Source organism: Artemia sp. Qi Xiang Cuo, chromosome 18 (assembly GCF_049724085.1).
Source record: "Artemia sp. Qi Xiang Cuo chromosome 18, ASM4972408v1, whole genome shotgun sequence".
NCBI lineage: Eukaryota > Metazoa > Arthropoda > Branchiopoda > Anostraca > Artemiidae > Artemia > Artemia sp. Qi Xiang Cuo.
In genome coordinates, this window is record NC_142811.1 from 18,728,225 (window position 1) to 18,744,698 (window position 16,474).

Here is a 16,474-nt window from a genome sequence, read left to right on the forward strand (position 1 = left end):
AGTGATTTATAAGATTTATGTTTCCCCTGAGGAAATTAGAATTAAATTGTGTTGCCTGTTAATATTAAGAAGAAAAAATTGGTATTTTTATGTATTTGAGGAATTAAGAACTGAAGTGGAAGCTTTTTTTCATTTTCATTGGTAAAATTCAGAATTGAGCTAATTTTTTTACTGCTTTAAGAAAATTCAGAAAAGAACTTGAATATTTTGCAATTCTTCGAGACAACGCAGAATTACAGTTATGGTTCTTATATTCATGTTGAATTTTCAAATGAATGTATAACTTTGTCTATCTTATATGAAAATTATGGAAGAGACCTTTAAATTTTTTATCTCTGTGCAGAAAATAGGAAAGTGAACTTAAGAAATTTAGAATTAAAGTGAAACTTTTTATCTTCACTGAAAAATAATCACAATCGTAGTATAACTTTTCCTTTCTTCTAGAGAAAAATTTAGAAATGAACTTTAAATTTTTCATCTCTTTGAGAAAAATCAGAACTGAATTTAAGAAAGATTATAAATAAAGTGAAACTTTTGATCTTCATGGAAAACAATCACTGTCATTGTACTACTTTTTCTATCTTCCGTCTAAAAATTTTGAATAGAACTTTAAATGTCTTCATTTCATTGGGGAACTTAAAACTGTAGTGGAAGATTTTTTTTTCTGGATATATTAGAATTGAAGTGTGTTCTTTGGTAAAGTTCGGAAGAGAACTTGAAATTTCTTTAAATTCGTTGAGAAAATTTTAAATTGAAATAGAAATTTTTATCTTCAGTGAAAATATTCACAAGTATGATATTACTTTTTCTATCTTCCAACGAAAAAATTAGAATTTAACTTTAAATTTCTTTATGTCTTTTGTGAAATAAAGAACTGAAGTGGAAGCTTTTTATTTTCTCTGGTGAAATTAGAAATGAATTGTGTTCTTTAGTAAAATTCAGAAGAGAACTTGAACTTTTCTTCACTTCGTTGAGAAAATTTTAAGTTGAACTAGAACTTTTTACCTTCCGGGAAAATATTCACAAGTATGGTATTACTTTTTCTATCTTGCACCGAAAAATTTAGAATTGAACTTTAAATTTCATTATGTCTTTGTGAAATAAAGAACTTAAGTGGAAGATTTTTATTTTCTCTGTAGAAATTGGAATTGAATTGGGTTCTTTGGTAAAATTCAGTAAAGAACATGAACTTTTCTTGACTTCATTGAGAAAATTTAAAATTGGACTAGAACTTTTTATCTTCCGTGAAAATAATCATAAGTATGGTATTAATTTTTCTATCTCCCACCGAAAAATTTAGAATTTAACTTTAAATTTCTTTATGTCGTTGTGAAATAAAGAACTGAAGTGGAAGATTTTTGTTTTATATGGAGAAATTAGAATTGCAGTGTGTTCTTTGGTAAAGTTCAGAAGAGAACTTGAACTTTCCTTAAATTCGTTGAGAAAATTTTAAAATGAAATAGAACTTTTTCTCTTCCGTTAAAATATTAACAAGTATGTTATTAATTTTTATAACGACCACCTAAAAATTAAAATTGAACTTTAAATTTCTTTATGTTTTTGTGAAATAAAGAACTGAAGTGTAAGATTTTTATTTTCTCTGGAGAAATTAGAATTGAAGAGTGTTCTTTGGTAAAGTTCAGAAGAAAACTTGAACTTTTCTTCACTTCTTTGAGAAAATTTTAAATTGAACTAGAACTTTTAATCTTCCAGGAAAATATTCACAATTATGATATTACATTTTCTATCTTCCACCAAAAAATTAGAATTGAACTTTAAATTTCTCTGTGTCTTTGTGAAATAAAGAACTGAAGTGTAAGATTTTTATTTTCTCTGGAGAAATTACAATTGAAGTGGGTTCTTTGTTAAAATTCCGAAGAGAACTTGAACTTTTTTATCTTCTGTGAAACATTTGGAACAGTATTTAAATTTTTCATCTCTTCGAGAGAGATCTGAACTAAAGTGGAAAATTTTTATATTATTTGGAAAAAAATAGAAATGATCAATGACTAATTTCTTTTTCATTGAGAAAATTCAGAAGAGAACTTGAACTTTCCTTGACTTCATTGAGAAAATTTTAAATTGAACTAGAACTTTTTATCTTCCGTGAAAATATTCACAAGTATGGTATTACTTTTTCCATCTTCCACCGAAAAATTAGAATTGAACTTTAAATTTCTTTATGTCTGTGAAATAATGAAGTGAAATGGAAGATTTTTATTTTCTCTGGAGAAATTAGAATTGAAGTGTGTTCTTTGGTAAAATTCAGAAGAGAACTTGAATATTCACGATCAAAGTATAACTTTTCCAATATTCTATGAAAAATTTTGAACAGAAATTTAAATTTTTGTATCTCTATGTGAAAAGTCGGAACTGAATTTAAGAAAATTTTGAATTAAAGTGAAACTTTTTATCTTCATGGAAAATAATCACTAACATAGTATAACTTTTCCTATCTTCTACAGAAAAATTTAGAACAGAACTTTAAATTTTTTGTCTTGGTGAACTTAAAACTGAAGTGGAAGCTTTTTATTTTCTCTGCAGAAATTAGAATTGAATTGTGTGTGTTGGTAAAATTCAGAAGATAACTTGAACTTTTCTATCTTATATGAAAAATTTGGAATAGTATTTTAAATTTTTCATCTCTTTGAGAAAAATTCGAAGTGAAGTGGAAAATTTTTATATTATTTTGGTGAAATAGAATTAATCAATAACTTATTTCATTTTCAATGAGAAAATTCAGAATCGAAGTTGAACTTTTCTTCTTCCGAGAAAATATATTGAACAGAACTTTAAATTTTTTCATCTATTTAAGAAATGTCGGAACTGAATTTAAGAAAATTTACAATTAAAGTGAAACTTTTTATCTTCATAGAAAATAATCACAAACAAAGTATAACTATTCCTATCTTCTAAGGAAAAATTTAGAACTGAACTTTAAATTTTTTAATGTCTTGGTAAACTTAAAAATGAAGTGGAAGCTTTTTATTTCCTCTGGAGAAATTAGAATTGAATTGTGTTCTTTGGTAAAATTCAGATTAGAACTTGATCTTTTCTATCTTATAAGAAAAATTTGGAACAATATTTTAAATTTTTTCATCTCTTTGAGAAAAATCTGAAATGAAGTGATAAATTTTATATTATTTTGGGAAAATAGAATTGATCAATAACTTATTTCATTTTCATTGAGAAAATTCAGAATCGAAGTTGAACTTTTCTTCTTCCGGGGAAATATATGGAATAGAACTTTAAATTTTTTCATCTCTTTGAGAATGGTCAGAACTGAATTTAAGAAAATTTAGAATAAAAGTGAAATTTTTTATCTTCATCGAAAATAATCACAATCATAGTATAACTTTTCCTATCTTCTACGGAAAAATTTAGAAGTGAACTTTAATTTTTTTATTTCTTGGGACTTTTCTTGTTCCGGGGAAAATATTTGGAATAGAACTTTAAATTTGACTCTTTGAGAAAAGTTGAAATTGAATTTAAGAAAATTTAGAATTAAAGTGAAAATTTTTATCTCCATGGAAAATAATCACTATCATAGAATAACTTTTCATATCTTCTACGGAAAAATTTAGAAGTGAACTTTAAATTCTTTATGTCTTTGTGAAATAAAGAACTTAAGTGGAAGATTTTTATTTTCTCTGGTGAAATAAGAATTGAATTGTGTTCTTTGGTAAAATTCAGAAGAGATCTTGAACTTTTCTATCTTCTATGAAACATTGAGCCTGATAGTAGTATCATTATCTCTAAAATTCTTTTTCTTACATCTCTGACCTTTTTAATAGATATTCTGAACGTTTGACGTTCTAGCATACCCTAAAAATAGTGAACACTTAACAAAATAATGCATAAGATATTTTTAATGAAATAAGGACATGTAGAATATTGATATAAAAATATGTTAAATACATTATTATACATTATTAGTACACTTGCGCTTCACTTTCCGTCAATTCATCTTTATATTCATTGATGATATTGTCTGCTAATGTCCTTTTTATTCTGCCTGCGATTTCACTGTCTATTCTCACATTATTTTTGCATAGATAGCAGTTCTGACAGGTAGACATGATATGATTTATTACACTAGTGCAGCAGTAGGCCTTTCTTTTCTTCTTTGCTTTCATTTGAATAGTAATACCAGAACGATGGGAATAGGATCTATCAATAGGTATCGTGCTACCAGAACCATTAGCTAGAAGTTGCCCCCGATCATCGACAATTATTTTTAGGTTGGCATTCTCCTTTAGCACTATCATCTCTGGTGCTCTCACTCTTGCATATCCACCTTGAGCAATTTTGAATGATTTCGATAGTCCAAAGAAATCTAACTTCTCGCTGTCATGACAACGCATGCATACATTTCCAATAGTGTTACCGCTTGCACTCGTTTCATAGTTCAGGTATTTCTCCTTGTCAGCGTTCAACACGACAATGATTTTTTCATGTGCACATACTTTCGTCGATTAATTCATCTTCACTTTTTACAGATATGAATTGTGTGTTGATCCTTCCACTGCGTAAAAAATACTGATTTAATGCATGCATTAAACTCGGTAGTGTCGATAACCTGCCATAGAGTACCAGTGAAAAATTCGCGTCGTGTCAAGGAACAAGCACAAAGTATGATTGGTAGAGCCGTAAACATATTTCATATCATTTTAAGATACGTAAAAAAGTTAGAAAAATACCATGTTAAAAAATTCAAGAAAGTATTTATGAATTGGGGAAGGGAATCTTTGAGGTGGAAAAATGTGTTTAGGAATGACATTATGAATGTAAATTTTTAATAAATTATGTTATACCCCCATAAAAAGTTTAAAAAAAAATTGGAGAGGGGACGCTTTGGGGGCCCAGGGAGGGGGATGGGGTGGCCCTGGGGGGGCCGGTTGCTCTTGTTGGAGTCCAAGTGACCTATGGGGACCAGCAGAGGGCCGGTGGGGGTCTGAGGAGGAAGTTTGGGGGATAACATTTCGAAATATTTACTTTTTAGTTTACTTTTTTTGCGGCACATCCCTGCGGCGCATCCTGCGGCGCTTTCCGGCGGTGCCTCCCTGCGGCGCATCCCCTGCGGCGCTTTTCTGACCCACGGTGCATCCCTGCGGCACATCCTGCGGCGCTGTCCGGGCCCCCGGCGCAGCCCGGGGGCGCTTCTCGGGTCCGGGGGCCCGGGGGGGGCCGGGGGAGGGCCTTTGGGGCACCGGGGGGGCCTTGGGGAGTCGGGGGGACACTTGCGGACCGATTGGTCCTTTGGGCGCCGGTTGGCCCTTTGGGGGCCGGGGGAGGGCCTTTGGGGGTCCGGGGGGACAGTTGGGGGCCTGGGGGACATTTGGGGCCCGGTGTAGGGCCTTTGGACCCCCGTTGGTCCTTTGGGAGCTCGTTGGGCCTTTGGGGGGCCCGGGGTTGGCCTTTGGGGGTCCGGGGACCTTTGGGGACCGGGGGAGTGCCTTTGGGAGCCCAGTGGACCTTTGGGGACCCTGGGGGGACCTTGGGTGGCCCGGGAGACCCTTGGGGGCCGGTTGGCTCTTTGGGAGCCCGGGTGACCTTTGAGGACCGGGGGCTTCCTTCGGGGTTGGGGTAGGAGGATTGGAACCCTTTGGGGTTGGGTTAGAGGACCTCATAACACTGTTCAAATGAAACTTGTGTATTACAACGACCACAGAGTTTCACCATTAAATTCTCTTCTAAAACCTTTCCTAAAATCTTCTTTCAAAATGTCTCTAACTGTTTCGCCGAAATAGTTCCATAACCTGTCTAAAACAGTTTCGTTCAAATAATCCCTAAACGTAATTTCAGCGTGTTCCCTTTGTTTGGCATCTCTGCGCTAACGCATTTCAAATTAATAAGAAACCTGATTCCCGCGCTAAAACAATTCATCGCTAAGATTTTTCTTGGAGAACTGTTTCCATAGCGTTTGCTTATTAATATCCTTTGGAGTTCGACCAAAAGAGTTGTTTCCGAGGCAAAGACATTAATGACTTGGATCTATTCCTGGAGAATCGTTTCTATGCGAAAATTTTTAAAGTCTGACAGATGATGTCATTGGTTGATTGATCTGTCAAGAAAGGGGAAATTAATTTGTTGTTTCTAACGGGAATTATTGATTCACGATAGGTGAATTGAGGTCGACAGCACAGGTGTTCCAAGGTCGATGTTGTTGTTGTTGTAAGTGCACGCTCTCAGCGAATGTCAAGGTCGATGTTGTTGCTGTTGATTTAGGTCATTGACCTCATTAACCACGTGTTCTCCCTAATGACTCTATGCCCTTATTTGGTGTACTGACAGAGTTAGACTAAATTGTAGATGGCAGCAAGGGTGAGGGTCACGAGTACTAGGGTCACTTCTACTTATGATTTCTAAGAGCCAGAATATAATTTGTACTTTACTGAAAAAAATTCAAATGAATTTGCTGAAAAAAATACGCATTGTCAGTTTAATATACATATGCTGATATTTATTCCTTAAAATCTTAATTAATTTTGATTTCTTAAAGTTATAAAAGTGGAAACATTTAAAAGAATTTTTTCAGTGAAGTACAAATTACATTCTCGCTCTTAGAAATCATAGAGTTTAGAACCCTACTCGCATTAATTTCTGCTCGTTTTGAGTTTGACTTATATTAATTTCTTGTGGGAGTGTCCTCCTCAAAAATATAATTTCTATCTGGAAATCAACTACGCTGAACAAAATGGCTATCTCAAAATTTTGATTGGATGTGTTTGGGGAAATGGTGGGCGTAGAAGGGGTGTTAGTTGCCTTCCGATCACTTTCGGCTATTAAAAAGGGCATAAGTCACTCCAGTATTGAATCGAATCAGCCCTTTTTGACATTTCTGTGACAACTTCTTCGGTATAGAGTGCCCTGGTCTAAAGGAAAAAAAAAATAAATAAATAAATAATACATTGTGACAACATCGTTCTTTACTTAGGCAGCGCTATTGCGCTACCTATGATTACTCTATAACGGTCTATGATATTAACCCATCTGGCGGTTTTTTTTTGTGACTGGTTGCCTTGTAAAGGCCCATATAACGCACCAGTAACCCGCCCCCCTCGCCCCTAAGCCCCAAAAAACAACAGTTTAAATATCGTAAACGCAATGAAAACCACGCTTTGTGTTGCATTTCTCTATAGCAGTCTCTTGCAATTAACCCGTCTGGAGGGTTTTTCGTGACTGGTTTCCTTGCACAATATATAAAAGTGACCATCTAATGCATGAGTACCAAAAGAAGCAAAAATCACCAAACAATGTCTGATCGGACATTTTAATTGAATATTAGAGTTTTACTTAAAACTGAATTACAATCCAGAATTTTTGGTCGTAAACAAAAAAACTTTATAAATACTCTTTATAATTATCTCATACTAAAACTCTGTCAATTAAAAAACGAGCAGATTTTTTTTTTTTTTTTTTTTTAGTGAAAGAAAAGTAAATGGCCTCAACTATTTATAAAAATCTACTAAAAGAATCTCACTTCCCAGCTCGTTTTTAAATTAGAATTGAGGTTTTACAAAAAATAAAATATTAAAGTTTTTGTTTTGCTTGAAGCATCATAAATTCTATAGAGAAAGTTCAAAATTACCATTCAAGTTTTGTGGAGGGATTTAATGGAACATACACGTAAAATTAAGGCTGACAGGTCCCACTTTTTTTCTCTTACCTCATCTTGTACTGTGTAATGATCAAAGGAGGTTGGCAGAGGGCTCAGTCGATCGATCTCAAGTTTAAAAATATGTCCGCCAAAACTGATTTCAGGTTGAGCCTCCCCAGGTTGAGCCTCCAATCGTATATTTTATCGCGTTAAAATATGCAAATGATGTTTTAGTCTTTTGGAAGATACGAAGATATGGTGACATATATGCTCGTTTCAGGATCTTATATCTTTATTCATTGTAATTTCTGTTCATATTAAGGTTGTAGCCTATTTGTTGTTCGTTTTAAAATTGTTCTTAGCTTTACGTGACAAAACTGTTTTAAATCATTTCGCTATCAAATCGATCTTTAAAGCACAGCGTTTGTAGACCTTAACTTTGAATCGCAATGATAACTGGATTTCGCTAAATATTTCCTAATGCCTTATTTAGCTAGGGAAAGAATGAAACTGCTATGATTTGAAAGGTTTTTCGTAATCCATATGAGAAGATTGCAACATTAACCTGTCCAATAAATGGCAACTTTTTTCAGGCTGCGACAATGTATTTAGTTTTGAGTCGTGCTTAAGAATAGCGTGCATATATAGGGGGAAGACATTGGGTGTATATATATTTAATTTTGGGAGGGGGAGGGGTAGAGAGTTTTTACCTAAAGAGGAAATTGACAACAAGATAAAGCTTATTTTTGGCTGCGGTTTCTTTTTAACCCATTTCTATTCATAATTACCCCTGTGTGAGGTTTGTCGGGTGATTCAGTTAGGGGAAAGCTGTGGAAATAATTTTCAAGGAAAATGGAATGATAAGACTGCTAAAATAATTAAATTCTTCAGGCTTCAGAACAAAAATATTGGCTTCAAATAGAGATTTTTATGCTAAATTCTAAAAGAATAATCAGAATTTTCGCATTGTCAGCAGGTTTTGTATTTTTATTTATTTATTGTTTTTTTTTGTTTTTTACTTTAAAATTTGAGTGTTTGTTATTTATAAATACTACTTGTTTAGTGCATCGAGCGACCGTTTCCAAAAACTGTTTACACCTATAGCGCTCCAAGGCAGGGGCGGATCCAGAATTTTTTAGGGGGGGGCGCAAAATAGGTTGATCCGATAAACTTGCATTAGGAGCAAGTTTAATTAACACAGTTTTAAGTTAATTAAGCAAATTACACTACTTTAGACTACTTTAGGGGGCGCGCCCCCTCGACCCCTGGATCCGCCACTGCTCCAAGATGCACACCCGATAACGCAGAGTGAGCACCCACTTGAGTATAGGTTCATAATATAGCTTTTTATGCAGGGCCAACAGATAGAGAAAGTTTTTTTCTTCTTTTTTTTGCAGCCAAAGTTTCGGTATAAATGTTTTCATGCTATGGTCAATTTGAAAATCTATAAATGTTGCAGGTTCACCACGGGTCGCGCTTTCAAAACGATCCTACAGGAACTCGCAGATCAGGCTGGACAACATGAAATCATTGCGGAAACTCTGATGACATCAGTTATTTTTGAAGTAGCATCAGTTGTGAAGAAGCTTAGAGATGACAGGAAAAAAGTATGTATTAAAGAACATTTATAATAAGCTGGCATCAACTACTCCTTGCAGTTGGAGCTTAAAAGATATTGTTTTTGGGGGCCGTAAGGCCTCTCTTCTAAACTACAGGTTAAAGTAATTAAGACAAGTAATTACTTGTCAAGTAAGATAAGTCGTTAAGGCAGGATATATTACTTGTTTGTGAAAAATGAACTCCGCTAACTGTGTTAAACTAACGCAACCGGTGCACTCTTTCACTATTTAGCAAAAACTTCTTGTAAAAAATAGATCGAGTGATATGTCTGTATGTTAGTTGTGTAATATCTCCCTTTTGGGTTTGCTCTACCAGCCATATTATAAAAAGGAACAGCACTTAATATTAAAAAAGCAAACGAGCAGCACATAATGTGCTGCTTAAAAAAGTAGCACATTATATCTCGGGCAGCACTTAAAAACATTGCTGATATCTAAGGAGTTAACACAGTGAAAATGTAATCCAAAACATGTCCTTATGGTTCGTTTCGCAAAAAAAAATCGGTACTTATCTGTTCTTGCGACCCCACTCAAGAAGTGAAGTTAGGTTAATCCTAATGAAATATGATGAAAATATAATACCTTAATAACAAATTTGGGATATGTATTTGCACATTAGGTAGGGAGGGGGTAAAGTATAGTGGATTTGCATGCAAAATGTTTTAGGTTCAATTATTCTGCATATTATGAAGTACAAATTGTTTTCTAAATTCATACTGTCTAAATACTTACCCCCCCCCCCCTAATGTGCAAATATATAGCAAAATTATATATTTGCAATCTATTCTGTCACTTGTCTCACGCTAAGCTGAAAGAAACTAGTTCTACAGTGCGTCAATTGATGAAGAACTTGAATGAGGTCGCTATAACTGATAAGTACCAAAACTTCCATTCCATCCATAGCCTGCCTGGACGACAACTGGACATCATCGGTCTAAGTAGAAAATTTCAGATTGCTTATAAGCAATAAGATTTCAACCGGTGCTGTTATTAATCAGTAGGTATAATCCATGATTTGCGAGAAAACCACTCGTGCTAGAAAGGATAGTAATTGATGCCCGTTTATATCGTGTCCCATAGGTTATTTGCGTTTATTAGAACTTAAGAGGCAATGGAATGAAATTCATTTCAACCTGACATATTACAATGTAAACCACTATAATTGGTAAAGGGAGAACACAGCTTGGTATTTGTCGGTAATTGGAAACACATTCAAGAATTATGCTTAGGTTACATCTCAGAAAACCGGTTTCAAGGCTAAAAAAACAAGTGATGGATGATACAATTCATTGGACTTAGACAGAATGCATTGGACTTGTATAATTTGGGCTATATATTTGCATATTAGGGGGGGGGGGTAGGTTTCCATAATTTTGTTTCTAAAGTATTATTTATCATCATGTTTTATTTATTTTTTATTAGCATTAACCTAACTTCACTTTTTGGGTTTACCAATAACCGAAAAATACCCACAGCTCGAACAAATTGGTCGTATGGCGAACCCAAGTATTATATAAGGAGAAATACTTATTTGGGCTTGGGAACAGCGGGGGCTGACAGTCATAAAAGGAAGAAAAAAAAAGGACAAATAGACCAATAAACTAAATAATTAGAATTTACCTTTTTGACTAAGTATTTTATTTATTGTGTTTTTATTTATTTGTGAATTTGACTGGAATAACTGGAATATCAAGCAAAATAATATTGTTAGAGTTGACAATTGATAGGAGAGCATATGTCAAGTATAATAATTTAGTATACTCATACTAACTTTAGATACTTTTTCAAGTATGAAAATTGATTAAAAGTATAAGGAAAAAGCTCGAAATTATAACGCTTACTGGTCGCTGAGAAGGGACACGGTAGATGTAATTTCAAAATTTTACCATGTAGCTAATTTGTTATTGCAAAGCATTATCAATACGTCTAACATAACAATTTAAATACAGCCTCAAGTTGCAATTCCAAATATTTACACAGTCACGACCAGTCTTGGCTACGATACGAGCAAAAAAACTCGAATATCAATGGGAAGAGCACGAAACCCCCGGCCTCAAAAATTAATAACATAATTACTGGATAATTCTTGTTTTCTGGGAAGGTGGCTGCCCCTCTGGATAGTCGCTGGAGGGTTAAAAATATCTGTACTATATAGGTTTAACTTATCAGCAAAAGTAGGTTTCTTTCTTGCAGTCTGTATTCTAGCTTATTTTTACCTGGAATAGCTGTAACTTTAGTTAATTAAATGTTCAAGGAAAGAGAGCTACCACTGGAAATACTAGTCGAGTCCTGTAATCCATAAATAAAGTACCTGTTTTATTACGACATTATTCTAATTTACCATATATTTTTAGCAGGGTTGCCACATGAACACTTTCCTCTGAAAATAACGTTTTATTGACTTATTTTAATTCGACAGATTTTTCTTTAGATTTTTTTTGTTAATTTTAACTGCAACAAGTTTATTTAAACAATCTTAAATTTAAATTTCGACGTAAATTCAATCTGCACTTGCCTTGTTTGGAAGATTGTCAAGTCAATAGGATTCCTCTGAAATTCAAATCTTTTCAGATTTCTGGTTTTGGTTTGGAATATATATAATATCCATTTTTCGCCCTTGTTTTTATAGTTTGTTAGATTTGAACTTTTAATGATTTAAATATATTAGATAAATAGATATGTAGGAACAAAATTTTGATTCTGAAACCAGGGACTGAGATGAGTTGAAAAAGGATAAAAACTTTGGAAATTTCCTGTGAAATGACTAAGTTATCAGCTCTAAACAAGGTGGGATGTAAGATGAGGTTCCTCCAATGTGTCAGCCTCGTTTCGTTTAATGGTGTGACGAATTAAAAAAAAAAACTAGACCTTAGTTGTTTGTCATGATATATGGGCTACAATTTTATTGATTATGACCAAATAGATATGTAAAAAAAACAACAACATTCAGTTGGATCATTTTAAGGGATTAGATAAAAAAAAAGTTTTTTAACTGAAAGTAAGGAGCGACATTAAAACTTAAAACGAACAGAAATTATTCCGTATATGAAAGGGGCTGTCCCCTCCTCAACGTCTCGCTCTTTTTTCTTACACATTAGATGATTTTATTTATAGTAACAACAGTCCTTTTCAATCTTAAACGGCCATATACTTCTTTGACTTCGATCCAAACGGCTCTGGATAATACACAATCACTAAAAAGGACAGATGACTTTTTCCTAAATTATTGAAGACACATTTTTGAGGTGCGTTCCAACAAAGTAATTTATAAAGTTCAATTTGGAAGCAGATCGCTTCATTACTCATTCGGTAAACTGCCACAGGACGAAAATAAATCAAACTGTTCGTGGTAACGAACTGTAAGTAAAGAGCGACCCGGCTCAATGGTAACCGAAAGTCTAAAAAACGAAATTTTGATACCAATAGATCTATCAAAAGAATCAAATTTCAATTCTGATTTCAAATATATAAGTTTCATATTTACCCATCAAAAGTTTAATTTTACCCATCAAAAGTTACGCGCCTGAGAAAATTTGGCTTATTTTCGAAAAAAGGGGAAAAGAACCCCTAAAAGTTATAGAACCTTAATGAAAATCACACCATCATTTCTGCGTATCAGATAACCCTACTATAGAGGTTTCAAGCTCCTATCTACAAAAATGTGGAATTTTCCATTTTTTTACCAGAAGAAAGATCACGGATGCGTGTTTATTTGTTTTTTTGTTGTTTTTTTTCCTTTTTCCCAGGGGTAATCGTATTGACCCAGTTGTCCTAGAATATCGTGAGAGGGCTTATTCGAACGGAAATTAAAAGTTCTAGTGCCCTTTTTAAGTGACCAAAGAAATTGGAGGGCAACTTAGCCCCCTCCCACGCTCATTTTTTTCCTGAAGTCACCCGATCGAAATTTTGAGATAGCCATTTTGTTCAGCATAGTTGAAAATCTAATTAATATGTCTTTGAGGATGACTTAATCCGCCACTGTTCCCTGGGGAAGGGCTGCAAGTTATAAACTTTGCCCATTGTTTACATATTAATTAAAAAAAAAACTTCCCGAAAAATAAGTTTTTCAAAGAAAAGTAAAGGCCATTTTAAACTTAAGCTCAGGAGATATCAATACCTGTTAAAATTTAAACTCAAAACGACCAGAAATTACTATTAAAGAATAAATGAAACCCAAAACGAACAGAAATTAAATAAACAATCATAACAAAAAACATACAACAAGTAATAATAAATGAATAAATATATCTTAAAGCGAGTAATGCTTAGATTGAATATGAAAATCAAGCTTAAAACGAAAAAAAAATAGTTTGCTGTTAAAGTATAAATATAACTGAAAACGAACAGAAATTAAATAAACAATCAATGCGAACAAACATACAATATATATTAATGTAAATGAATAAATAAATCTTAAAACGAGTGAAACTTAAATTGAATATGCAAATCAAGTTTGAATCGAATAAAAATAGTTAAGTGCCTACCACTAACTGTCGACGGCTGACAAGGGCCTGAGCCATTTAAATTTCCAGTCGCATGGGCCTTTTTTGGAATTATTTCGACAACGACAGCTCTATGATCTACATATACCCTTAAGGAAGAACATACGATCATTGCCTCACAGGTGGTGAGGGAGAGGTCTCATCAAAAACATATTTTCTATCTGGAATTAAACCACGCTGAACAAAATGGCTATCTCAAAATTTTGATGGGATGGGTTTGGGGGAACCATGGGCGTGGGGGGGGGGCTAGCTGCCCTCCAATCACTTTTGACTATTAAAAAGGGCACTATCCCTTTGAGTTTCCAATCGAATAAGTCTTTTTTGATGTTTTTACGACAACACCTTCTATAAAAAGCCTTATATGCCCCAGGGCATAACTTAAAACCCTTGCCCTGAGGGTTGTGGGGGATTGTCCTCCTCAAAAATATATTGTCCATCTGGAAATCAACTACGCTGAACAAAATGGCTATCTCAAAACTTTGATTGGATGTGTTTGGGGGGGGGGGGATGATGGGCGTATGGGGGGGGGCTAGTTGCCCTCCAATCACTTTCGACTATTAAAAAGGACACTAGCCCTATGAATTTCTAATCGAATGAGCCTTTTTTAAGTTTCTACGACAACGCCTTCTATAAAAACTTGTATGCCCCCAGGGCATAACTTAAAACCCTTGCCCTGAGGGCTGTGGGGGAGTGTCCTCAAAAATATATTTTATATCTGGAAATCAACTACGCTGAACAAAATGGCTATCTCAAAATTTTGATTGGATGTGTTTGTGGGAACGATGGGCGTGGGGGGGGGGGGGCTAGTTGCCCTCCAATCATTTTCGACTATTAAAAATGGCACAAGAACGCTCGATTTCCAATCGAAGGAGCCCCCTTTGAAGCTTCTACGACGTCCTCTTCCATATGAATTGCCTCTGGGGGAACAAAAATAATAATGAAACATTGGAGTCGTATGGCCTTTACTATAGGCAACGCTACAGCGTTGCCTCTGATAGTGTTCGTTATTGGCAAGTATACAGGCGTTTTCATGAGGATTTTTTTTTTAGTGGGGGGTCGGGGTTAGAGTAGGGGTTACGTGGGAGGATCTTTCCATGGAGGATATTTCCTTGGGGGACGAGATATTTCTATGAAGGGGGCGCCAGATTTCCCAGAATTATTTAAAAAAACGATCAGAAATTAAATAAAAAACAAGTTTTTTTCAACTGAAAGTAAGGAGCAACATTAAAACTTAAAACGAACAGAAATTATTACGTATATGAGGGGGTTCGCCCTCTAGTCAATACCTCGTTCTTTACGCTACAGTTTTTTTAGTACTTTCAAAAGAGGCATCTATTCTAATTAACCGGCCTTTGTGATTCAGGGGTTTGTGATTCGGACAAAATTCGAACCTTAGCCTTAAGAGCGAGGTATTGACTAAGGGGCGAACTCCCTAATATACGTAATAAAGACATACGAATATAGAAATTTGTTACGTAAGTTAATTCATAAGTTACGTTTGAACAAAATTTCGAAAAAGCCAATTAGCCGAAAAAAAGGAAAATTAATATGCGAATTTCGTTTTAATTATTCATGTACGGTGAGCCAAAATCAAAGCTGCATTAATTCAAAAACGTTCAGAAATTAACTAAAAAAAAAACAAGTTTTTTTTAACTGAAAGTAAGGAGCGACATTAACCCTTTCAGTCACGAATTTTAGCCTGGAAGGTCAAAATTATGAGAGTAGCGAAAGTCAACCATGTGATGGATAAGTACTTACCAGGAATTTTTTCAGATTTTTTTCTGAACGTCTTCTTTCTTTTCCACCATGTACTTGAGCAAGGACAGTGTGACCAAATTTATTCAAATACAGTATAAAACCAATGAAAAACTGAGACTTCAAATATAGTACAAAAAACGAGAAACTGAATTGACAATGATCCTTTTACGTTTCTTTAGGTTTGTGAAACTGTGCGAAACAGTTTCGCGATTCTTCCAGGCAAAGTGGGACGTTGCACTTGGTACACATGAACCTAGTCTTCATGATACAGGGGGCATTTTTACACCTGTTTTGGGCGGCAAATTTTTCTGGCCAATGAGCAAAGGAATCTTTCTTCACGGCGGAGCAGGGCCTACGAAATTTGAGTTTTCGTTTCCTACGATTTTCGGCAACCGAGTCTTCTTCATCACTCTCCTCCTCTTCGCTTGAAGGAAGAGATCTGGGTCGGCCTCTTCTTCTAGGAGTGTCTTCAGACATAATGAGAGTCTCTGCTATGTCGAGTCGGAAGGTGAACGAATCGACAATGTTCTTTTGTCTCATATTCTGTGCCTTGCAAATCTCGACATATTCAAGCCAACTGTTGACTACAGCAAGATCGATCAAATGGAATACGAGTCTCAAAGTCCATTTTCTTGATCGAATGAGGGTCCTATAGTAGGATACCATCTGGTCAAGCTTATCAACCCCACCCATACTCAGGTTATAAGCCGCAATAGCTTCCGGCTGCGTCACTTGTACCTCTGTCTTCGTTTTCTTACACCACTTCATCACGTTTTTTACGTTGCCGCTTCCAATCATGTTAGAAGCGACTATCACCGATCTACAGTCCATCCACTTGATCAGACATACTTCTCCACTCACTAGCTCGTGGAACGCCCCCTTCCTTTCTTTTTCAGAGACGTATCAGATTCCAACTTTGCGCCAAGAACTCTATTCGCTCTGATCGTGCCGGTGCCATACATACTTTTCCGTTCAAGCTCTTCAAGGAGCGGAAT

At 34.9% G+C, this 16,474-nt stretch overlaps 1 protein-coding gene across 3 annotated transcripts in view; it reads left to right on the forward strand.

The window, feature by feature from the left end:
- Nucleotides 1–16,474, forward strand: part of Cip4 (formin-binding protein 1-like Cip4) — a 175,529-nt gene that overhangs the window by 88,737 nt on the left and 70,318 nt on the right. For all 3 annotated transcript variants that reach the window (XM_089104402.1, XM_089104403.1, XM_089104404.1), the window contains one exon: nucleotides 9,060–9,207. In XM_089104402.1, coding sequence (XP_088960528.1) covers nucleotides 9,060–9,207 — 148 coding nt within the window. The remainder of the gene's footprint in view (nucleotides 1–9,059; nucleotides 9,208–16,474) is intronic.